The sequence below is a fragment of the Scyliorhinus torazame genome, chromosome 12 (genome assembly GCF_047496885.1).
Source record: "Scyliorhinus torazame isolate Kashiwa2021f chromosome 12, sScyTor2.1, whole genome shotgun sequence".
In the NCBI taxonomy this organism is placed as follows: domain Eukaryota; kingdom Metazoa; phylum Chordata; class Chondrichthyes; order Carcharhiniformes; family Scyliorhinidae; genus Scyliorhinus; species Scyliorhinus torazame.
Genome location: NC_092718.1, coordinates 95,974,139 through 95,999,572, shown reverse-complemented (window position 1 = coordinate 95,999,572; position 25,434 = coordinate 95,974,139). Strand labels below are relative to the sequence as shown.

Sequence of the window (25,434 nt, the reverse complement as noted above, 5' to 3'; positions counted from 1 at the left end):
GGTCCTAGTTTTTCCTAGAACTGGAAACATCCTCTCCACGTCCACTCTATCCAGGCCTCGCAGCATCCTGTAAGTTTCAATAACATCCTCCCTCATCCTTCTAAACTCCAACTAGTACAGACCCAGAATCCTCCACTGTTCCTCATACGACAAGCTCTTCATTCCAACCTTAACCTAACTAACCCTAACCATTCTTGTGACTGTCCTCTGGACCGTTTCCAAGGCCAGCACATCCTTCCTTAGATACGGGGCCAAAAACTGCTCACAGTACGCCAAATGGGGTCTGACCAAAGCCTTATACAGCCTCAGAAGTACATCCCTGGTCTTGTATTCTAGCCCTGTTGACACGAATGCTAACATTGCATTTGCCTTCTTAACTTCCGACGGAACCTGCACGTTAACCTTAAGAGAATCATGAACAAGAACTCCCAAATCCCTTTGTGCTTCTAATTCCCTAAGCACATCCCATTTAGAAAATAGTCTATGCCTAAATTCCTTCTTCCAAAGTGCATAACCTCACACTTTTCCACATTGTATTTCATTTGCCACTTCATTGCCCACTCTCCTAGCCTGTTCAAATCCTTCTGCAGCCCCCTTGTTTCCTCAATAGTACCTGCCCCTCTACAGATCTTTGCATCATCTGCAAACTTAGCAACAGTGCCTTCAGTTCCTTCTTCTAGATCATTAATGTATATTGTGAAAAGTTGTGGTCCCAGCACCGACCCCTGAGGCACACCACTTGTCACCTGAAAGAGACAGCTATCCCCACTCTCTGCCTTCTGCCAGTCAGCCAATCCTCTATTCATGCCAGGATCTTACCCTTAACACCATGGGCTCTTAACTTATTGAACTTTGGGAACGCCAAAGTGTGACTCCATCCTTACAACTGAGTTCATCCTTACGAGTAAGGTACGGTCTTAATTGGTCAGATTTCCCATTGTGCCACCTGGTTAAGATCGTGGTTTCACTTTGGACAGAACTGGGTCCCGTTGTGTGCAATTCTTTATGGAAAAGGTTAAAATGAGATTGACAGGCTTTAGTTGAGCAAGGGGGTTAAGGGTGAGGGAGCCAAGGTGGCTAAGATATTATTAAAGGGGCAGAACTGGTTCGAGAGGGCTGAATGCTCCCCTCCTGCTCCTGCATTGCTGCTGCGAATGGGTGTGTTTGTGCATGCAATCAATTCACTGTCCCTTTCTGCATGTTAAGTGGCTTGCCTGATTTTATTCCAGAGATCAAAGGCAGCTGGACAGAACACTACAACAAACAGACGACAACTCACTTCATTCATGGGGAAAGTGACCAGGGACTACCTGCCTTGCCTCTTCTTCTTAATAGGTAATGTGTATCTCTTATTACATTGCGTCTAAAACACAGAAACAGGCCATTAGAGCCATCTGCCCCAAGCCTGTCTTTATGCTCTCACCCTGAAAAAATATTAAAGATTAGCCATCGCGAATTATAAAGAAAAAGGGATGGTCATGTTTGACTGACCTTATTCAACATTACACCTTTTTCGTCAAAGCTTTTCATCTTGCACTCATCAGGACATTTTGCAAGAATACTGTTGTCTTGGCCGGCATGTGTCGCAGTGGATAACACTGGGACTGCGGAGTTGAGGACCCGGGTTCGAATCCCGGACCCGGGTTCGAATCCCGGCCCTGGGTCACTGTCCGTTGGAGTTTGTACATTCTCCCCATGTCTGCGTGGGTTTTACCCCCACAACCCAAAGATGTGCAGGATAGGTGGTTTGGACACACTAAATTGCCGAGAAAAAATAAATAATTGGGTACACTAAATTTTTTTTTAAAACAATACCGTTGTCAGGCGAAATCAACAACTTTTGGCTCCATGAGAAGCGAATGCTGATTGGTTGGCTAATGATCGCTGATTGCTAGCGGCATCAATGGCGGATGCACCAGTTGGCAGCGACTGACAGTTAACCGACTGAAATTTCAACTGGGCGGCTTGATTCTGAATGGTCGAGGCATTGCCCCTATGGAATGAACCAATGAATGGCTATCACTTACTTTGTTCAGCGGAAACGGGTGCCACGTGCCGTTTCCGTCTAAAGCACAAGGTTCTGTGTATTAATATATGTAGATTCCAGTACATGCAAAAGCACCACACTGATGATCTTAAAACGATTGTCAGCGTAATCTTTCGCACACTGAAGCTTATTAAGGAATGTTTGTCGTTCACGGAATCTCCTCTAAGTTGGACCCTTTTTTAGTTCTGTAAACATGGGCTGGTTGGCTACTGTCTGCACTTGTGCAGTGTTAACAGCGGAAAAGGCATGCTGTTTGATGTGATCCTCCAGTCACTGGGATCTGCGACCTACGCAGATGAATGTCGAAATTTCTGATATATTGTATTGTATGTATTTGGTGTATGTATAAGGGTTAACAGCCCGGGTTAGTGTGTGTTTGACTGCTGCAGTAGTGTTATAAAAAAAAATCCTGGTTTGAAAGACAGCTAGGCTTTATGGAGCTATACGCTCGCATCTACCTTTTTGTTCTGAGCAGGGCTCTAATACCAGGGGTGGTGGATATTGAGTACTCGGCAATCGCAGTGTTGGATCATGCCCCGCATTGGGTGGATCTACGGATTAGTGTGGAGAGAGGGCAATGCCTGCTGTGGAGACTGGATGTGGGGTTGCTAGCGGACGAAGCAATCTGTGGGCGAGTGAACAAGTCCATCCAGAACTACCTGGAAACAAATGATACGGGGGAGGTCCCTGCAGCGACAGTTTGGGAAGCTTTGAAGGCAGTGGTCAGAGGGAAATTAATCTCGATACGGGCCCACAGAGAAAAGGCGGAACGGGCTGAAAGGGATAGGTTAGCGGAGAAGATACTCCAGGTGAACAGGAGATACTCGGAGGCCCCGGATGCGGGGCTCCTGAGGGAGTGGCGGAGGTTGCAGGTGGAGTTTGGGCTGTTGACTACAGGGAAAGCGGTGGAACAGTTGAGGAAGGCAAGGGGGGCGGTTTAGAAGTATGGGGAAAAGGCAAACGGAATGTTAGAGCGCCAGCTCAGGAAAAGGGAGACGGCCAGGGAGATGGGGAAAGTAAAGAGTAGAGGCGGGAATACTGTCCTGGACCCAGTGGGGGTGAATGAGGTGTTTAAGGACTTTTATAGTAAATTATATGAGTTGGAATCCCCGGCTGGGTTGGAGGGGATGAGGCAGTTTTTGGATCAGTTGAGGTTTCTGAAGGTAGATGATCTGGTGGAAGGGCTGGGAGCCACAATTGAGATGGAGGAAATAATCGAAGGGCTGGAGGGCATGCAATCGGGCAAGGCCCCGGGGCCTGACGACTATCCGGTAGAATTCTATAAGAAGTTTTCAGAGATATTGCGCCCACTGCTGGTGAGGACATTTAATTAAGCAAGAGAGAAGGGAATCCTCCCCCCAACAATGTCGCAGGCCTCAATATCATTGATCCTGAAACGGGAGAAGGATCCGGAGCAATGTGGGTCATACAGGCCAATTTTTTGACTGAATGTGGACGCCAAACTGCTGGCTAAGATCCTGGACATAAGGATAGAGGACTGTGTCCCGGGGGTGATAGGGGAAGACCAGACGGGATTTGTAAAGGGCAGGCAACTCGAGGCCAATGTTCGAAGGCTTTTGAATGTTATTATGATGCCCGCAGAAGGAGAGGAGGTGGAGGTGGTGGCAGCGATGGATGCGGAGAAGGCTTTTGATCGGGTGGAGTGGAATTACCTGCGGGAGGTGCTGGGAAGGTTTGGGTTTGATGAGGGCTTTATCGACTGGGTGCGGTTGCTCTATCAGGCACCAGTAGCGAGTGTGCGTACGAACCGGCTGAGGGCGGGGTATTTTAAACTACACCAAGGAACGAGGCAAGGATGCCCCCTCTCCCTGTTACTGTTTGCTCTGGCCATAGAGCAGGTGGCCATGGCGTTAAGAGGGGGTACTGCACGGTCACGCTCACAGTCCAAGGCGTAGAGTTCCACGGTTTTCGCCTCTATGTCCTCCCTAACCTCTGTGCTGCACTTATCCTTGGCCCGCTAATACAGACCACTACCTTCCCCCTGTCGACAGAGGCTCGCCAGGCCTTCAGCTGCATCAAAGCGGATATCGCAAAGGCCACGATGCGCGCCATCGACGAGTCCCTCCCCTTCCAGGTCGAGAGCGACGCCTCCGACGTAGCTCTAGCGGCCACCCTTAACCAAGCGGGCAGACCCATGGCCTTCTTCTCCCGAACCCTCCACGCCTCAGAAATCCGCCACTCCTCAGTGGAAAAGGAAGCCCAAGCCGTAGTGGAAGCTGTGCGACATTGGAGCATTACCTGGCCGGCAGGAGATTCACTCTCCTCACTGACCAACGGTCGGTAGCCTGACAAAAATGACAAAATCTTGCGGTGGAGAATCGAGCTCTCAACCTATAACTACGAGATTAACTATCGCCCTGGCAAACTCATCGAGCCCCCAGACGCCCTATCCCGAGGTACATGTGCCAGCGCACATGTAGACCGACTCCGGACCCTGCACGATAGCCTTTGTCACCCAGGGGTCACTTGGTTGTACCACTTCATTAAGGCACGAAATTTACCCTACTCCGTCGAGGAAGTAAGGACGACCACCACGACTGCCAGGTCTGTGCGGAGTGCAAGCCGCACTTCTACCGGCCAGACTGCGCGCACCTGTTGAAGGCCTCCCGCCCCTTTGAACGCCTCAGCGTGGATTTCAAAGGCACCCTCCCCTCCTCTGACCGACACACGTATTTCCTCAGTGTGATTGATGAATACTCCCGTTTTCCCTTCGCCATCCCATGCCCCGACATGACGTTTGCCACCGTCATTAAAGCCCTTAATTCTATCTTCACTCTGTTCAGCTCCCCCGCCTACATCCAGAGTGACAGGGGATCCTCATTCATGAGTGATGAGCTACGTCAGTTGCTGCTCAGCAGGGGTATCGCCTCCAGCAGAACGACGAGCAACAACCCCCGGGGAAACGGACAGGTTGAAAGGGAAAATGGGATGGTATGGAGGGCCGTCCAGCTGGCCCTACGGTCCAGAAATCTCCCGGTCTCCCGCTGGCAAGAGGTCCTCCCTGATGCACTACATTCCATTCGCTCGTTACTCTGCACTGCCACTAACAGTACACCGCATAAACGTCTTTTTGCCTTCCCCAGGAAGCCCACATCCGGGCTATCACTCCCAACTTGGCTCACCGCTCCAGGAACCGTGCTTCTCCATAAATATTTGCGGCTCTACAAGGCGGATCCGTTGGTGGAAAGGGTGCACCTGCTCCACGCAAACCCACAGTACGCCTACGTGGCATTCCCCAACGGCCACCAGGATACCGTCTCCCTCAGGTACCTGGCACCAGCAGATTCCACCCCCGCAACGCCCCCGGTGCCACCCTCCCCTCCCCCGCCACCCCCATCACCCCCGCTAGGACTGTCCGTCCTCCCCCTGCCCACCCCCACTGATGAAAAGGATTTTGGCACGCTCCCGGAGTCAACTTCGACCACGACAGCACCAACATCGGCGGCTCCACTTCGTCGATCCCAGAGGACGATCAAGGCGCCAGACCGGCTGAACCTCTGATCGGCCCACCGGGTGACCAGAGACATTTTTTTTTACTGTTCTGTAAATATTAAAGATTGCGAATTGTATATAGCTATCCACCACCCCCGCCGGACTCCATTTTAACAGGAGCTGAATGTGGTAAACCACTGTGTTCTTATATGAAGGATTGTACGGTAGAACCTGCACTACAGGTTCACCTGGGCCCCTGCATGCGAGCTCCGCCCAGGAGCCGGGTTATAAATATGCGTGGCCTTCAGCTCGCAGTCATTTCGTCAGATGCTGTAGGACGCCACACATCAGGTACTAATAAAGCCTCAGTTTGAATTCAACTTCGTCTCCAGCCAAATTGATGGTGCCTCATCCATGTTTGAACCACGGGTGTAATGAGGTCAGGAACTGAATAACCCTGGCGGAACCCAAACTGAGCATCCGTGAGCAGGTATTGCTGAGTAAAGAGAAAATGCTGGTAAATCTCAGGAATCTGGCAGCATCTGTTGGGAGAGAAAAGTGATAATGTTTTGAGTCCCGATGAGCCTTTGTCAAAGCTCCAGTCGGTGGGATCCTCCGTTTCGCCGGCAGCGGACTCACGCCCACGGATTTACCGACGGCGTGGGGATGACCACAATGGGAAACCCCATGGCCGACTGCCGGGATGGAGGATCGCACTGCTGGTGGGGGCGTGGCGCACCAGAAAATGGGTGCGGCAGGATGGAGAATCGGGCCCATTATTTTTTTACACGCCACGTTTGTTGTGATCTGGAAGGTGCTGCCTGAATGTGCAATGGAAGCAGATTAAATAGGAACTTTCAAAAAAGAGGAATTGGACAAATATTTGAAGGGGGAAAGTTTGCCGAATCTATGGGGGGAAAGAGCAGAGTGGGGGGGAGAGTGGAATTATTTGAATACTTAGTGCCAAGAGCTAGCACAGGTCATGATGGGCTGGTTGAGCACAGTTGGCTAAACAGCTGGCTTGTAAAGCAGAACAATGCCAGCAGCGCGGGTTCAATTCCCGTACCGGCCTCCCCGAACAGGCGCCGGAATATGGCGACTAGGGGCTTATCACAGTAACTTCATTGAAGCCTACTTGTGACAATAAGCGATTATTATTATGTCTCGAATGGCCTCCTGTGCATTTGCAGCAAATTAATTTAATGTTTGTGAATTCCTATTTAATTTAATTTGGTCAATGTAATTTCTATCTCCCTCTCTCTCTCTCCACCTCCCTTTGTCTCTCTCTCTCCGGCTCTTTCTCTCTCTTTCTTCCTCTTCACCCCCTCTCTTCCTCCCTCTTTCTCTCTCTATCCCACCTCTCTGTCTGTCCCCCTCTCTCTCCCAGCTTTTCTCTCTCTCCCCATTTCTCTTTCTTTTCTCCTCTAACTGCCTCTCTCACTCCCTCTCTCTCGCTAACTCCCTCTCTCTCTGTACCTCTGGCCCTTTTGCTCTCTCTCCTTTTTCCCTATCCTGCTCCTTCCCACCATCTCTCGACCTCCTTTAACTCCCTTCACTCTCGCCCTCTCTCTGTTTTCCCCCCCCACTCTCTCTGTTCCACCTTTTCTTCCCCTCTCTCTCCCCCTCTTGCTCTCCACCGCTCCCTCACTCCCCTCTCCCCCCTCTTTCTTTGCCCCCCTCTCTCTCTCACCCCTCTCTCCCTATCTCCCCCCCTCACTTCACCCCTCTATCCCTCCCTCTGTCCTCCTCTTTCTCACATCTCTCTCTTTCCACCTCTCTGTCCCGCCTGCCTTCACCTCTCTCTCCTCTCCCCCTCTGTCCCCCTCCCTCTCTCACCTTTCTATCTCCCCCTCTCTCTGTTCCCCTCTCTGCCCTTCTCTTTCTGTCCCCCTCTCTCACTCACCCTCTTATCTCTCTCTCCCTCTTTCTCTGTCCCCCTGCCTCTCTCTCACTCTCTCTACACACCCCACTCCCTCTATTCCACTGTCTCCATTCTCTTCAAGTCTCTCCCCTTCTCTCTCTATTTCTCTCGCTCCACAGTTCCCTATTTTTGTCCATGTTACGGAGCGGAAAAAGTGACCATCACAGTGGACAGGAACCTGGTCCAGACTGGAGTGGGCTGGAACACCACCCTGTCCGTGGCCAATGGCTCCGAGCTGTATTCGGTGGTGTGGCAGGACCAAGTGGGAGGCAACATCCTGACGTTGCTGAATGGAGTACTCACCATTAAGCCAGGCACGGTGTATACGGACAGAGTCAGTCTACAACCCAACAACTCGCTCATGATCAGATCGACACGTCAAGCTGATGAGGGGACCTACACGGTGACCATGGAGCCCCCAGGCGGGGTGGACCTGATGGTCAACACGGCTGTCCTGGCGCTGGAGGTTTACGGTAAACTGAGAGATCGGTCTCTTCCGAGTATGTTAATCTGACCCACATACCCCCATCCCGGAAATCCTGCTTCCTGCTCAAAGTCAGTGGGTGCCACCTCCAGCTCTGAGTCCAAAGGTAAAAGTGTTGGAATCCCCTTGCCCATATTCAAAACCGCCTGTTAACACCCACCTTTAGCACAGAAGAAATGCTGCACTGTCAGAGACTCCGTACTGAGGGAGTGCTGCACTGTCAGAGGGTCAGTGCTGAGGGAGTGCTGCACTGTCAGAGGGTCAGTGCTGAGGGAGTGCTGCACTGTCAGAGACTCAGTACTGAGGGAGTGCTGCACTGTCAGAGACTCAGTACTGAGGGAGTGCTGCACTGTCAGAGACTCAGTACTGAGGGAGTGCTGCACTGTCAGAGACTCAGTACTGAGGGAGTGCTGCACTGTCAGAGACTCAGTACTGAGGGAGTGCTGCACTGTCAGAGGGTCAGTGCTGATGAAGAGCTGCACTGTCAGAGACTCAGTACTGAGGGAGTGCTGCACTGTCAGAGGCTCAGTACTGAGGGAGTGCTGCACTGTCAGGGCATCACTACTGCAGGAGTGCTGCACTGTCAGAGGCTCAGTACTGAGGGAGTGCTGCACTGTCAGAGGCTCAGTACTGAGGGAGTGCTGCACTGTCAGGGCGTCACTACTGAGGGAGTGCTGCACTGTCAGGGCGTCACTACTGAGGGAGTGCTGCACTGTCAGAGACTCAGTACTGAGGGAGTGCTGCACTGTCAGAGACTCAGTACTGAGGGAGTGCTGCACTGTCAGAGACTCAGTACTGAGGGAGTGCTGCACTGTCAGAGGGTCAGTGCTGATGAAGAGCTGCACTGTCAGAGACTCAGTACTGAGGGAGTGCTGCACTGTCAGAGGCTCAGTACTGAGGGAGTGCTGCACTGTCAGGGCATCACTACTGAGGGAGTGCTGCACTGTCAGAGGGTCAGTACTGAGGGAGTGCAACACTGTCAGAGGGGCAGTACAGAGGGAGTGCTACACTGTCGGAGGGTCAGTACTGAGGGAGTGCTGCACTGTCAGAGGGTCAGTACTGAGGGAGTGCTGCACTGGCAGAGGCTCAGTACTGAGGGAGTGCTGCATTGTCAGGGCGTCACTACTGAGGGAGTGCTGCACTGTCAGAGGCCATGATCTCATTAAATGGCAGAGCAGGCTCGAGGGGCCAGATTGCCTACTCCTGTTCCTAGTTCTTATGTTCTTATGTTAGAGGGTCAGTACTGGTGGAGCACTTCATGCTGATATTTTTGCTGAAATTTTAGGAATGTGGGTTTAACCCCGACTCCCTGCTCTAAGCTGGGGACTACATACTGGGACAATGTTGATGCTGTGGATTCTATCCATTCTTCTTTGTGCAGTTCCAATCACCAATGTGTCGATTACGTTGTCTCCCAATGAAGTGTTTGAGGGGGTTGCAGAAGTCGTGCTGAGATGTACTGTCATTTCTGGGTCGAGTGTGACCTTCTCATGGAGCAAGGGGAACAGCAATCTGTTCAACAGCAGCCGGATAACCGTGACCAACAATATAGTCCGGATCCAGACACTGAGTCGAGATGATTCTGGTTCCTACACCTGTACTGCACGCAACCCCATCAGTACCAACTCCAACAGTCAACTCCTCACTGTCTTTTGTAAGTACTGACACACAAACACACAGCTCACACACACAAACACAGACACACACACACTCACAGCTCACACACACACAAACACAGATACAAACACACAGGCTCACACAAACACAGACACACACTCGCTCACACACACACCACACAAACACAGATACAAACACACAGGCTCACACAGACACAGGCTCACACACACACACAGAGCTCACACACACACTTACAGCTCACACACATACTCACACACCAGACACACATACTCACACACCACACAAACACAGATACACTCACACAAACACACGCTCACACAGACACACAAACAGGGCTCACACATACACACAAACAGAGCTCACACACACTCACACACCAGACACACATACTCACACACCACACAAACACAGATACACACTCACACAAAAACACAGGCTCACACAGACACAGGCTCACGCATACACTCAAACACAGACACACCCACACAAATACATGCAAGCATAGACACAAGCATACTTTTGTAGACGCAGACACATATGCACACAAATACACAGTCACACATACTCACTCATGCGCACACAAACACCCAGTCTCTCTCACACACAGTCACACACACCCTCAAAAGTACACACACTCAGGCATACAAATACTCGCACCTGCACTCGCACACACTCGCATGCAAACTCACACACACTCACATACATACTCACACAGTCACACTCAGACAAACACACTCACACTCAAACACAAGCTCACTCACTCGCACACCCAGACACACATACTCAGATCCACACACTGACGCACGCACTCACAGACTCGCACACACTCGCACACACACGCTCACTTACACTCACACACTCAGAAACACACTCCCACAAGCACCCAGACACACACACGTGCACTCACATACTCCAGATATATACTCATGCACACACTAACAAACCCAGACATACAAACACACACTGACACATACACACGCGCATACTGACACTCCTGAATCACAAGGGACTTTTTTGGATGGGATGCCTTAATCCTGGTCAGTGTGGCAGGATGTGTGAATCTTTCATTCATATCCCAGCCGCGAGTTGAAGTGTATTTCTTTTCTTCCACAGACGGTCCGGAGGCAGCAGTAATCCGGAGAGATTTTCAGTCAGACTGTGTAGTCCCTGATCAAGTCCTATTGGGAAGGAGTGGCAGCTTATCCTGTGAAGCCGCATCTGTGCCAGTCGCTGTTTTCACCTGGCTTCACAATGGGCAGCGTCTTCAACAAGGGAGCACCGTTCCATTCAACAGCACGGGGGCTAAGGACACAGGCAATTATACCTGCATCGCCAGAAATCTCAGAACAACCAATCAGATATCAACGTCCTCTCAAATCATCATTGTTGGTCAGTGTGGCACAAAACACTTTGACCGTCTGCAGATTATCTGTCAATCCATAAACATTCCCGCATGCCTGTTATTCTATATATAAACCAGCGCGGCATGGTGACACTGTGGTTAGCACTGAGGACTCGGGCTCGATCCCGGCCCCGGGTCACTGTTTTTGTGGAGTTTGTACATTCTCCCGTGTGTGCATGGGTTTCACCCCACAACCCAAAAAGATGTGCAGAGTAGGTCAATAGGCCACCCTAAATTGCCCCTTCATTGGAAAAAAAGAATTGGGTACTCTAAATTTACTTTTAAAAAGTTCTATATATAAACCACTCCAAAACACTCGATTAGATTCCAGTCTGTAACTCACTCCCAGGTAATTGTTATTCTATATATAAACCACCCTGAACCCCTCGATTAGATTCCAGTCTCTAATGCACTCTCGGGTATCTGTTATTCTATATACAAACCACCCTGAACCCCTCGATTAGATTCCAGTCTCTAACTCATTCCCGGGTATCTGTTAATTTTTAATTTAATATCAAAACTTTGCAGAACTATATAAAAACAGTACTAATAATCAAAATGATAACAACACCAACACAAGTATCGCAAGCTGACACCGCGTCTGTGGCAGTAGTCCCAGTACTATCATTCCCTACCTTATTACAGAAGTTTTTTTGTTACATACAGTTTTTTTAAAACAAATTATTATTGGGACTTTCAATATTTAATAATGAGAATTATACATAACTTTGCATATGTATTTATAATTACTGCCAGGACTTTACGTTGTTTATGATTACTTTTGTTTTGTTGGGTGGGGTTGGAGTGAGCGAGTCCCCTTGCATTCGGATGGTCCGCCTTCCCGGTTTGACACGTGTGGTGTGATCTGTGTCCACTCCTGAGAATGATCTTCCTCCCCGTTTCGTCTCTTCTATACGCGAGCTCCCTTTCATCCAGGCGGTGCTCGCTGCCCCCTTCCCACTTCCTACGCACCCCACCTCGCCTTCCCTTCCTATCTGCTACCCCACCCGACTCTAGTTATTTGCTGGTTGCGAAAAGTTTGCAAAGAGGTTTGTGAACTTCTTCCTCGGAAGAGGGTCTCCTCGGACCCTCTTATTAAGAATTTTTTAAATATGGTTTCAGGAACTCGGCCAGGTCTGAGAGCCACTCCGTGACTCTGGGTGGCGCTGCCAACTTCCAGCCTGGCGGAAGTCTCTGCCTGGCGATCAGTGAGGTGAAGACCAGGGCATCCACCCCCTTCCCTGTCCAAAGCTCTGGGTGCTCTGATACGCCGAAGACTGCCACAGATGGTCACGGCTCCATCTCGACCACCACAACCCTGGACATGGCCTCGAAGAAGGCTGTCCAAAACTCCCTTTGTTTGGGGCAGGACAAGAACATACGGGTATGTTGGCCAGGCCCCCCTGGCACCACTCCTCCGCCTCCGGGGAGAACCCGCTCATGTGTGTCTTCCTAAGGTGTGCTCTGTGCACCACCTTGAGCTGCATCAGGCTTAGTCTGGCGCAAGAATCGTCCACAGGTGTCAGCACATTTGTCATTTCCTAACCAGTCCAGCCACACTATTGTGTCCAGAAATGTGTGTCCGTGTCTCTGGAGCAACGTTTTAGTCTCCTTGCAGAGGAGGTCGCGCAGCTGCAGGTTCCTGAGCTCGCTCCCTTCCGGGAGTTGGAGCCTCTTGAGAGATCCTCCAGGGTCGCCAGTCTATTGTCTACGTACATGTCCTCTACTGTCAGTGTCCCTCTGTCCTTCCTCCCTGTTCCAAGTGTGGTGTCTATCCTCGCTGGTGTGAACCTATGGTTGTTGCAGAATGGGGCCTCTATGGACATCTCACCAAGCTTTAAATGGCACCCGAACTGGTTCCATGTCCTTAGTGCGGCCATTACCACTGGGCTCCTGTAGTGTGTGCGTATGGGGCCAGGAGTGGTGCGGTGCCAGCGCTCGGAGAGATGCCCCCGTGCAGGAGGCCTAGTGGGCAGCACACGTGGCTAGCACTGTGGCTTCACAGCGCCAGGGTCCCAGGTTCGATTCCCCGCTGGGTCACTGTCTGTGCGGAGTCTGCACGTTTTCCCCGTGCCTGCATGGGTTTCCTCCGGGTGCTCCGTTTTTCTCCCACGCTCTTTGCCGCAGAAGGCTATGGAGGCCAAATTACTGAGTGCCTTTAAGACCGAGATAGATAGGTTCTTGATTAATAAGGGGATCAGAGGTTATGGGCAGAAGGCAGGAGAATGAGGATGAGAAAAATATCAGCCATGATTGAATGGCGGAGCAGACTCAATAGGCCGAGTGGCCCAATTCTGCTCCTATGTCTTATGGTCTTATGAACCCCTTGATTGGATTCCAGTCTGTAGCACACTCCCAGCTATCTGTTATGCTATACATAAACCACCCCAAACCCCTTGATTAAATTCCAGTCTGTAAGTCACTGCTGGGTATCTATTATTCTATATATAAACCTCCTGATCCTCTCAATTAGTTTCCATTCTGTAACTCACTGTTGGGCATCCCTTATTTGACATATAAAGCACAATTAGATTCCAAACCATGGATCTCTCCTGGATGGGCAGAATGGCCTCATCCTTCCGTGTAACTGCTTTGAGGATCTAAATGTCCTCCCCCTGTTACTGTGTCACAGGCTCAAGTGGTTGTATGAGCTCCACCTGTTCCTGTGAAGTGGACATTATAGAATTTTTAAAGGAGATAGACAAGTTGGGGGAGTGGGTAGACAGGTGGCATATGAAGTGCAATGTGGAGAAGTGTGAGGTGATGCATTTTGGCAGGAAGGACATGGAGAAGCAATATAAAATAAATTGTACAATTCTGAAGGGGGTGCAGGAGCAGAGGGACCTGGGTGTATATGTATATAGATCATTGAAGGTGGCAGGATAGGTGGAGAGAGCAGTTAAAAAAGCATGTATTGTTCTGGGCTTTATCAATAAGGGCATAAGAGCAAGAAGGTTATGCTGAACTTGTATAAGGAACTAGTTAGACCTCAGCTGGAATATTGTGTACAGTTCTGGGTGCTACACTACAGGAAGGATGTGAACACATTGCAGAGACCGCAGAAGAGGTTTACAAGAATGGCTCCAAGGATGAGAAACCTCAGTTATGGGGCTAGATTGGAGAGGTTGGGACTGTTCTCTTTGGAGAGAAGAAGGCTCAGAGGAGATTTGACAGAAATGTTCAAAATCATGAGGGGGCTGGACAGAGTCGACAGGGAGAAGCTGTTCCAACTCGTAAAAGGATCGAGAATGAGAGGGCACAGATTTAAAGTGATTTACAAAGGAAGCAAATGTGATGTGAGGAAAAAACCTTTGCCACACAGTGAGTGGTTCAGGTCCGGAATGCACTGGCTGGAAGTGTGGGGGAGGCGGGTGCAATCGAGGCATTCAAGAGGACATTAGATTAAAAACAAATGTTCTGGGGCATGCGGTATAGCAGGGCATGGCATTAGGGTGGCTTGATTGCATGATGGTTACCGCTGCTGCCTCACAGCGCCAGGGTCCCAGGTTCAATTCCGGCCTCGGGTGACTGTCTGTGTGGAGTTTGCACTTTCTCCCCGTGTCTGCGTGGGTTTCCCCCGGGTGCTCCGGTTTCCTCCCACAGTCCAACGATGTGCAGGTTAGGTGGATTGGCCATGCTAAATTGCTGCTTAGTGTCCAAAAGGTTAGGTGGGATTACTGGGTTACAGGGATAGGGTGGAGGCATGGGTTTATGTCAGGTGCTCTTTCCAAGGGCCAGTGCAAACCCGATGGGCCGAATGCCCTCCTTCTGCACCATCATGATTATGTGATCCTGTGTGTCACAGGCACAAGGGACTGAATGGCCTCCCCCTCTTCATGTGAGACAAGCATATGGAGGAGCAGGAGAGAGGCCAAGACAGGGAAAACATGAGTGATGGAAGAGTGAGGGAGGTGGAGAAGGACGGTCGCAGAGTGGGGGTTTGGAGGAGGAAAAGGCAGAACAAGAGGAGATATAAAGAAGTAGAGATAATTGGGTGAGGGTTCAGAGATGGAGATAGGAGATGATTGCAGGGAACAGTAGGGACATGATCCCACAGGACGTGTGAAAAGCCCAGAATGATCTCCGTAATCAGTCTCATCCCGTGAACTGGTCTCATCACTCTCTGCTTCTCCAATCCAATATGACGGCTGTTTATAATGTTTTTCTCTCTCTCCCACAGATTACTGTCTGAGTGTGGGTGCAGTCGTGGGAATAGCCATCGGAGCTGCCGCTGCCTTGCTCCTCCTGATCTTGCTGATTGTCTTCCTGGTTAGGCGTAAGCGTGAGTATAGCTCCAGTCCCTGGTCAATCACTGCGAGTGTTGTTGATGGGGATCTCTCTATAATGCTCCCTGCTTCTCCCAGCGGAAGACCTCGGACCCTCGGGAACTAGCTGCCCTGAACTCCCTCAGCATCCTGCTGCATTTTACATCCGTCAACCTGAGCTCAGGAAAGGTGGGTGGGATCTTGTTCCGATCTGGATGGGAGGAGTGTGCAGTTGAATTGACCGCACTGCTCACCACGACACACCATTCATTTAAAAGTTTAATTCACTTACCAGAATGGCCAAATGTTTTCCATTGCTGCTATTACACCGGATAAAGGAGACTTTAACCAGCCTCCGTTCAATAAACAACAACTATATAGAACCAGACGGTCAAGTAGAAATCTTATTAACATACAGTGTGAAATTTGGAAGTAAAATAGATTATTATAATCTTTATTGTCACAAGTAGGCTTACATTAACACTGCTCTGCAATGAAGTTACTGTGAAAAGCCCCTAGTTGCCACATTCCAGCTCCTGTTCGGGTACACACAGGGAGAATTCGGCATGTCCAATTCACCTAACCAATTCACGGTAACAAGTCTTTCAGGGCTTGTGGGAGGAAACCGGAGCACCCGGAGGAAACCCACGTAGACACGGGGAGAACATGCAGACTCCGCACAGACAGTGACCCAAGCCGGGAATTGATCCTGGGGTCTGGAGCTGTGAAGCAACAGTGCTAACCACTGTGCCAATTTTTAAAAACTCACTCCTTCTAAATTCACTCACACACACTCTCACACACAAATACACACAGACTCAAACACACAGAGATTCACACACACACTCACGCACACAGACTCACATGCACAGACTCACACGCAGACTCACATACACAGCCCCAAACCCCCACACAGACCCACACACACAGAGACTCACATATACCGAGACGCACATACACAGACACACACACTCACGCTCACACACAGACTCATACACAGATTCGAATACATAGACTCACAGATACACAGCCTCATACACACACAGAGACCCACACACACACAGCTTCAACCACACTCACAGACTCACACACACACAGGGCGGGATTCTCTGAAAATTGGTGCTATGTCCCCACGTTGGCAGGAAAACCAGCGCCAACGACTCTGGCGTCAACGGACCTACAAGGTGAGGAATTCTCACCTTTCTCGGGGGCTAGGTTGCTGCCGGACTCGTCCCCTGCTGCACCAGCCGGTGCCGAAGGGCTGGCGTGAGTTTGCGGATCAGCCGGCGTATTTCCACGCATACGCAGACTGGCTGGCGTATTTCCACGCTTGCGCGGGGGCTCTCTTCTCCGTGCCGGCCCCCAGGTAACATGGCGGAGCCCTACAGGGGCCCGGCGCAGAGGAAAGAAGGCCCCCACGGAAACAGCCCGCCCGCAGAATCGGTAGGCCCCAATCGCGACCAAGCCACCGTCGGGGCCCCCTCCTGGGGTCGGAATCCCCAGCGTCCCCTCCCCCAGGGCCACCCCCGCACACTTGCATGCCAGGTCCCGCCGTGCGTGAGGTAATTCACGCCGGCGGGACTGGCCAAAACTATACGGCCACTCGGCCCATCGGGGCCCGGAGAATCGGCAGGGGGCGGTGGGGGGTGGGTGCTGTCAATGGCCCCTGACCGGCATGGCGGGAATCCCGCCGGCGCCCAAAAAACGGTGCCGGAGAATAGGGCAGTCGGCGTCGGGGCGGGATTCGCGCCTCCCCCCGGGGATTCTCCGATCCGGCGCTGGGTCGGAGAATCCCGGCCACAGACTCTCTCAAATACTCGCACAGCCCCAAATGCACACACAGACTCAAACACAGAGATTCACACACAATCTCATCCACACTGTCTCATCCGCAAACACATGCACACTGCCTCACATACACGGACTCTCGCGCACACACGGACTCTCGCGCACACACGGACTCTCGCGCACACAGGGACTCTCGCGCACACAGGGACTCGCGCGCGCACGCACGGACACTCGCGCGCACGCACATGGACTCGCGCGCGCGCACACGGACTCGCGCGCGCGCACATGGACTCGCGCGCGCGCACACGGACTCGCGCGCACACGGACTCGCGCGCACACGGACTCGCGCGCACACGGACTCGCACGCGCGCGCACACGGACTCGCGCGCACGCAAACACGGACTCGCGCGCACGCAAACACGGACTCGCGCGCGCGCGCACACACTCGGACTCGCACTGACAAACTCACACATACCGAGACTCACATCCACACCGGCTCCCCACACCGGCTCCCCACACCGGCTCCCCACACCGGCCCCCCACACCGGCCCCCCACACCGGCCCCCCACACCGGCCCCCCACACCGGCCCCCCACACCGGCCCCCCACACCAGCCCCCCACACCGGCTCCACACACAGCTTCAACCACACTCACAGACTTTACACCACACAGTGGATCCCTTGAGGTGTACAAAGGTTGTCGGAGTAGAGTGAAGAGAGAAATCAGGGGGGCAAAAAGGGGACATGAGTTTGCTTTGACAGATAAGACAAAAGAGAATCCAAAGAGCTTCTTCAACTACATAGATGGCAAAAGAGTAATGAGGGAGAGAGTAGGGCCTCTTAAGGATCTACAAGGTCATCTACGTGCGAATCCACAAGAGATGGGTGAGATCCTAAATGAATATATCTCATCGGTATTCTCTGTTGAGAAAGGCATGGATGTTTGAGACCTTGGGAAAATAAAGAGTGATGTCTTGAGGAGTGTACACATTACAGGTCCTGGAAGTCTTAAAGCACATCAAGGTAGATAAATTCCTGGGACCTGATGAAATGTATCCCAGAATGTTGTGGGAAGCTAGGGAGGAAATTGCGGGTCCCCTAGCAGAGATATTTGAATTGTCGACAGCCACAGGAGAGGTGCCTGAAGATTGGAGGGTAGCAAATGTTGTGATTTTGTTCAAGAAGGGCTGCAGGGAAAAGCATGGGGACTACAGGTGAGCCTAACGTCTGTGGTGGGTACATTGTTAGAAGGTATTCTGAGGGACAGGATCTACAGGCATTTAGAGAGGGAATGTACTGATTAGGGACAGTCAGCATGACCTTGTGAGTGGAAAATCATGTCTCACAAATTTGATTGAGTTTTTTTAAAGGGGTAATCAAGAAGGTACATGTGGGCAGTGTAGTCAACGTTGTCTACATGAACTTTAGCAAGGCCTTTGACAAGGGACCGTATAGTAGGTTGTTGCATCAGGTTAAATCTCACGAGATCCAGGGTGAGGTGGCCAATTAGATAGAAAATTGGCTTGACGACAGAAGACAAAGGGTGGTTGTGGAGGGTTGTTTGTCAAGCTGGAGGCCTGTGACCAGCGGTGTGCCTCAGGGATTGGTGTGGGGTCCGCTGTTATTTGTTATATCAATGATATGGATGGGAATTTAGGAAGCATGGTTAGTAAGTTTGCAGATGACACCAAGATTGGTGGCATAGTGGACAGTGAAGAAGGTTATCTAGGATTGCAATGGGACCTTGATCAATTGGGCCAGTGGGCCCTTGAATGGCAGATGGAGTTTAATTTGGATAAATGTGAGGTGATGCATTACGGTAGATCCAATCGGGGCAGGACCTACTCAGTTAATGGTAAGGTGTTGGGGAGAGCCATAGAACAAAGAGATCTAGGAGTACAGGTTCAAAGCTCCTTGAAAGTGGAGTCACAGGTGGACAGGGTTGTGAAGAAGGCATTCGGCATGCTTGGTTTCATTGGTCAGAACATTGAATTCAGGAGTTGGGAGGTCTTGTTGAAGTTGTACAAGACATTAGTAAGGCCAAACCTGGAATACTGTGTACAGTTCTGGTCACCCTATTATAGAAAGGATATTATTAAACTAGAAATAGTACAGAAAACATTTGATGGTTTGAGTTATAAAGAGAGGCTGGACAGACTGGGACTTTTTTCCCTGGAGCGTAGGATGCTTAGGGATGATCTTATCGAGGTCTATAAAATAATGAGGGGCATAGATAAGGTAGATGTAGGGGAGGCAGTGGCACAGTGCTATTGTCACTGAACTAGTAATCCAGAGACCCAGACATGGGCTCGAATCCCACCGCGGCAGGTACTGGAATTTGAATTAAATTTTTTAAATACTGGAATGAAAAGTCTAATAACAGCCATGAAACCATTGTCGATTTTCTTACCTGGGTCTGTCCTATATGTGACTCCAGACCCACAGCACTGTGATTGACTATTAAATGCCCTTACGGATGGGCAACAAATGCTGGCCCAGCCAGTGACACCCACATCCCATGAACATATAAAAAAATAGTCAACATTTTTTCCCAAAGGTAGGGGAGTCTAAAACTAGAGGGCACAGGTTTAAGTTGAGAGGGGAGAGATACAAAAGTGCCAGAGGGGTAATTTTTTCACACACAGGGTGGTGAGTGTCTGGAACGAGCTGCCAGAAGCAGTTGTGGAGGCGGGTACAATTTTGTCTTTTACAAAGCATTTAGACAGTTATATGGGAAAGCTGGGTATATAGGGATATGGGCCAAATGGGGGCAATTGGGATTAGCTTAGTGGTAAAAACTGGGCAGCATGGACATATTGGGCTGAAGGGCCTGTTTCCATGCTGTAAACTTCTATGACTCTATAAGACACACACACAGACTCACGCATACTGACTCACACACATACAGACTCTCACACACACACACACACAGACTCAAACACATACACAGTGCCTCACACATGGCCTCAAACACACACACACAGACTCACACACACAGTCTCAAACACACACAGCGTCTCAAACAAACACGCGCAGAGTCTCCAGCGCGCGCGCGCATAGTGGTATTGTCACTGAACTAGTTATCCAGAGATCCAGGGTAATGTTCTGGGCTCCTGGGTTCGAATCCCACCATGGCAAATGGTGAAATTTAAATTGAATAAAAATCTGGAATTAAAAGTCTAATGATGATTAGCCCACTCACTCGCTCTTGCACACAGACTCACACTCAAACATTCACACTCTCACACGCACTTTCTGTCATAGACTCAAACACTCACTCTCACACACTATTACGCACACCCTGATTTTCTCACACTATCACACACACTCTCTCAGTTATTTGCATGCACACACTCACACCCACACACTCATTATCTCATGCACACTCTCCCTCACACACACACACTCAAACTGATTCTCTCTCATGCACACTCTCTCACACAGTCAATCTCACACACACACTCTCTTTAATGCACTCATTTCTCTCACACCCATACACGCACACACACACATTCTCTCTCACGCACACACTCTCACCCATGCACACAATATCACACACTCACTCACACACATTATCACAGTCACGCACTCTATTTCACACACACTGGGTGGGATTCTCCACTCCCGCGCCGAAGTGCCCATGCCGTCGTGAACGCCGTCGAGGTTCACGACGGCGCAAAACGGCCCCTATCCTGACCGATTCAGGGCCCGATAATGGGCCAGGAGCGGGACCGCGTCATTTACATGCACCAGGCCTTGTTGCCACGTAAAGGCAGTGCCGCATACATGACGCGGCCGGCGCCGCATAACTGCCATCACCCGCGCGGCCAACCCGGGCATGCGTGGTTGCCGCCTTCTCCGAGTCCGCCCTGCAAGAAGATGTCAGCCGAATTTTGCGGGGCTGCGGAAGAAAGGAGGTCCTCCTTCAGAGTGGACGGCCCGACGATCGGTGGGCATCGATCGCGGGCCAGACCCCATTTGAGGACCCCCCCCCCCCCCGGTGCAGGATCCCCCCCCCCCCCCCCCCCCAGCGTTCCCGCGCTGTTCCCGCCGGTAGCGACCAGGTGTGGACGCCGCCGGGGGGGAACCCGCCGTTTTGGCCTGGCCGCTCAGCCCATCCCGGCCTGAGAATAGCGGGGGGTGGCGGAGAATCGCCATTTTGGGTGTCTCGGGCGATTCTCCGGCCTGCGCAGCGTGGAAAAACGGGGCCGTTCTCGCCGCTTGGGAGAATCGTGGGAGGGCGTCGGACCGGTGTCGTGGGAAATTTTGGCGACCCAGGCGATTCTCACAAACTTTTCCGGGTTTGAATGCCTGTCACACTGATCCTCATTGTCCTATCCAACAGGTACACAGAAGAACAAGCCAGCTCGCAAGCTTCCCCTGAAAAAGCCCCTCAGTAATAGCGAGACAAAGGTAAGTGATCTCACCCCTTGAATCTCTGTGTTATCCCCAACTCCAAGTCGGCACCTTCCACAGAGCTCCGAGCTATTTTCTTCAATATTCAGGGATAACAGACAAGAGGGAAAATATTTCCATTTCTACAGTGCCTGTCAGCAGCCTCCACCTCCACCCCACATCCCCAGGCTACCCCAAATTGTCTGGAGACAATGACATACCATTTTATTCATTGTTTCCCTTCAGGAAACAAAGCAGTATTTGTGGATTGCAAGATCCCTCAGAAGAAGTGTGAAAATGATCCTGAAGCCCTGTTTTTTTTTTGTAAAGTGATGTTGGTTGAAAGATAAATGGGACACTGGGGAGAAGTTCACTTCCTGTCCAGCTGTTTCAGAGACTGTGTACCCCTGGCTCGCTGCTTCACCAGCAATCCAATTCTGTGTGAATGAGACTCCAAACTTGGAATCATTGACTTTCAGGTCCACGGAGGTTGGTGGTGTAGTAATTAAGCCTGATCACTGAGCTCCACATTCCTGGGCCAGCCCTCAGCTTTTTCAGGCGAGAGAGGTAACTCGCCCTCACACCACAATGCACCTTTTCAATGCCGAGCCAATGAGTGAGGATATCGGATGCAGCAAAGCTCTTGTATTGCCACTCGGCTAGCCTTTAAAACCACGATTCGCTCTTTAATATCGGTTTGCGCTGAGGGTTGAGGAGCTCATCCTGCCGCGGAACCCGCACCCACCTTTGATGGCGAACCCTTCTGTCTTTGCAGGTGCTGCCGTGGATGAGCGAGTACCCTAAAGTCGAGCGTGGCATCGCCCCTACTCCGATTTACAGTGCTGATCGATTGTCTATATACAGCCACTACCCGGTAATTATCCCCCAGAGCTCAAATAATCCAAAGAATATCAGATGGACTATCAGCCTTTATTTATTAATACTGGAATATAACAGGAATGGGGATGTTCAGGTACAGCTGTATGGTTGGGATACATATGCGGTGCAGAGTCCTGGGGTCCTCAACTTCAGAAGGATGTGAAATGGATGAACTGTAGATTCGCCAGATGGTTAGTTATTTTATTTATTTCAATCATGACAAAATAATAAAATATTAGATTAACCAGTGCATGTTCCTATCAACATCCTGGGGGTTACCATTGATTAGAAACTGAATTGGACCAGCCGCATAGATACAATGTTTATCAGAGTAGTTCAAAGGCCAGGAATTCTGCAGCGAGTAACTGACCTCCTGACCTCCCCAAAGCCTGTCCACCATCTACAAGGCACAAGTCAGGACTGTAATGGAAATCTCTCCACTTGTCTTGATGAGTACAGTCCAACAACGCTCAAGAACACGACACCATCCAGGACAAAGCAGCCCCGCTCGATTGGTACCCTTTCCATTAATGTTCACTCCCTTCAATATGTCATTAGTCCAACTAGGGAAGGGGCATACTGGACCTGGTATTGGGAAGTGAGCCCAGTCAGGTGATCGAAGTTTCAGGAGGGGAGCATTTCGGGAATAGTGACCATAATTCTGTAAGTATTAAGATACTCGTGGATAAGGATAAGAGTAGTCCTTGGGTGAAGGTGCTAAATTGGGGGAAAGGCTAATGACAAGAAGATGAGACAGAAACTGAAGAATTTAGATTGGGGGCGGTTGTTTAAGGGTATATCAACATCTGACATGTGGGAGTCTTTCAAACATCAGTTCATTCGAATTCAGGACCGGCATGTTCCTGTGAAGATGAAGCATTAGTATGGCAAGTTTCGGGAACCTTGGATAACAAGGGACATTGTGAGCCTAGTCAAAAAGAAAAGGGCAACATTCCTAAAGTCTAGATGGCTGAGAACAGTCAAAGCCCTTGAAGAATATAAAGAAAATCAGAAGGAACGTAAGCAAGGAGTCAGGAGGGCTAAAAGGGGTCATGAAAGGTCCTTGGCAAACATGATTAAGGAGAATCCCAAGGCATTTTATACTGTTATAAAGAGCAAGTGGGTAGCCACGGAAAGGGTTGGCCCACTCAAGGACAGAGGAGGGAATCTATGTCTGGAGCCAGAGGAAATGGGCGAGGTACTAAATGAGAACTTTGCATCAGTGTTCATCAAAGAGATGGACTAGATGGATGATGAGTGTAGGGAAGGGTGTGGAGATATTCTGGGTCATGTAGATATCAAAATTTGGGTGCCTTCATTAGTATTAAGGTGGATAAGTCCCCAGGTCCTGATGGGATCTATCCCAGAATATTGAGGAAGGCAAGGGAGGAAATTGTTATATCCTTTATTGGCTAAGGATTATGATGCCAAGATATGAAGGTTAAGACCGCCAGGACCCTACTGAATGCCAGAGAAGACCTGAGAGGATAACACCATAAGATAGAAGGAACAGAAGGAGGCCATTCAACCCATCGAGTCTGCTCCACCATTCAATGAGATCATGATTGATCTGATGTGATAATCCTCAGCTCCACTTTCCCGTCTTCTCCCCATAACCTTTGATTCCCTTACAGATTTTTTAAAAATTGGTCTATCTCAGCCTTGAATAGACTCAATGACCCAGCTCTACAGCCCTCAGCGGTAAAGAATTTCACAGATTCACTACCCTCTGAGAGAAGAAATTCCTCCTCATCTCTATCTGAAATGGGTGACCCCTTACTCTGAGGTTATGCCCTGTGGTCTTAGACTCGACCACAAGAGGAAACATCCTCTCAGCATCTACCCTGTAAATCCCCCTGAGAATCCTCTCTGTCTCAAGAAGGTTGCCTCTCATTCTTCTAAACTCTGATGAGTACAGGGACAACCTACTCAACCTCTCCTCATAAGATAATCCCTCCATACCCAGGATCAACCTTGTGAACCTTCTCTGGACTGCCTCCAATTCCAGTCTATCTTTTCTGAGATAAGGGGACCAAAACTGTTCACAGTAGTCCACGTGTGGTCTTAACTAGTGCCCTGCATAGTTTTAGCAGGTCTTCCCTATTTTCATATACCATTCCCTTTGAAATGAAGGCTGAATGCTTCGGACTATTCTCGGGTTCCTCAGGCTGGCAGGTGGGGTTGACTGATTTGGGGAAGCTCGTGGACAATCACGCTAATCTTCTCTCCATCTTTCTCCCCTGTCACCAACCCCACAACCCCTCTAGCCCTCTAATGGATCAATGGTTGCCTCGACAATAGATGGAGGAGTCAGCACCTTCTCAGTACAGACGGACCGCAGTGGTCAACTGTCCACCTTGGTGTGATGAGACCTGGAACAACCAACACGCGGCAGGGTCGGGGTGGGTGGGTGGGGGTGGGTACTGGTGGCGGTAGATGGAGGGGGAATTTGCGGCAGCTGGCACAGAAAATGGAGGGTGCGTGTTCTCTCGGTGATGTGCCAAATTTCTTACCAACCCTCACCGTCTGTTACCGTGGCCTGCGCAGTTCCAGAAAAGGAATTCTGCTCCCACCCCTCCCTTTATTTTGCTTTGTCGCTCTTAGAATTTCGATTCCGTCCTACATTCCAATGCCAAGGATGAGCTGGTGCCAGGGCAGCATGGTGGCGCAGTGGGTTAGCACTGCGGCCTCACGGCGCCGAGGTCCCAGGTTCGGTCCCGGCTCTGGGTCACTGTCTGTGTGGAATTTGCACATTCTCACTGTGTTTGCATGAGTTTTGCCTCCACAACCTAAAGATGTGCAGGGTAGGTGGATTGGCCACGCTAAATTGCCCCTTAATTGGAAAAAATGAATTGAGTACTCTAAATTTAAAAAAGAAAAGGATGAGCTGGTGCCTTGATGTTGGAGGATCCACCGGTATCCGTGTTCTTTGCTCTCTGTCTGTCCCTTGTTGCTGAATTTACCCAAGATCTTGCGTTGTATGGCAACCACCTTGGTGAGTGGTGATAGGCGGCAGCAGATGTGGGGGTGGGATGACAGAAGGATATCCCACCTTTGGCCCATTAATGCATAACTGGCAATATCAAACTCACAGCCCAGGAAATCCCCCGCACTCTGGAACATCGACTCAGCCGCGATGAGAATTCCTCACCAAGGATTTGAG

The 25,434-nt window shown here is 50.4% G+C and overlaps 1 protein-coding gene across 2 annotated transcripts in view; it reads left to right on the top strand.

The window, feature by feature from the left end:
* Positions 1 to 24,666, top strand: part of LOC140386577 (cell adhesion molecule CEACAM6-like) — a 64,635-nt gene extending 39,969 nt beyond the window's left edge. The window contains exons 2-9 of one of the 2 annotated variants that reach the window (XM_072469018.1): positions 1,230 to 1,335; positions 7,541 to 7,894; positions 9,287 to 9,559; positions 10,657 to 10,932; positions 15,126 to 15,227; positions 21,343 to 21,410; positions 22,168 to 22,266; positions 24,539 to 24,666. In XM_072469018.1, coding sequence (XP_072325119.1) covers positions 1,287 to 1,335; positions 7,541 to 7,894; positions 9,287 to 9,559; positions 10,657 to 10,932; positions 15,126 to 15,227; positions 21,343 to 21,410; positions 22,168 to 22,266; positions 24,539 to 24,637 — 1,320 coding nt within the window. In that variant the 5' untranslated portion in view covers positions 1,230 to 1,286 and the 3' untranslated portion in view covers positions 24,638 to 24,666. The remainder of the gene's footprint in view (positions 1 to 1,229; positions 1,336 to 7,540; positions 7,895 to 9,286; positions 9,560 to 10,656; positions 10,933 to 15,125; positions 15,228 to 21,342; positions 21,411 to 22,167; positions 22,267 to 24,538) is intronic. The other variant, XM_072469017.1, reaches the window with a different exon arrangement.
* The last annotated feature ends 768 nt before the right edge of the window (positions 24,667 to 25,434 follow it).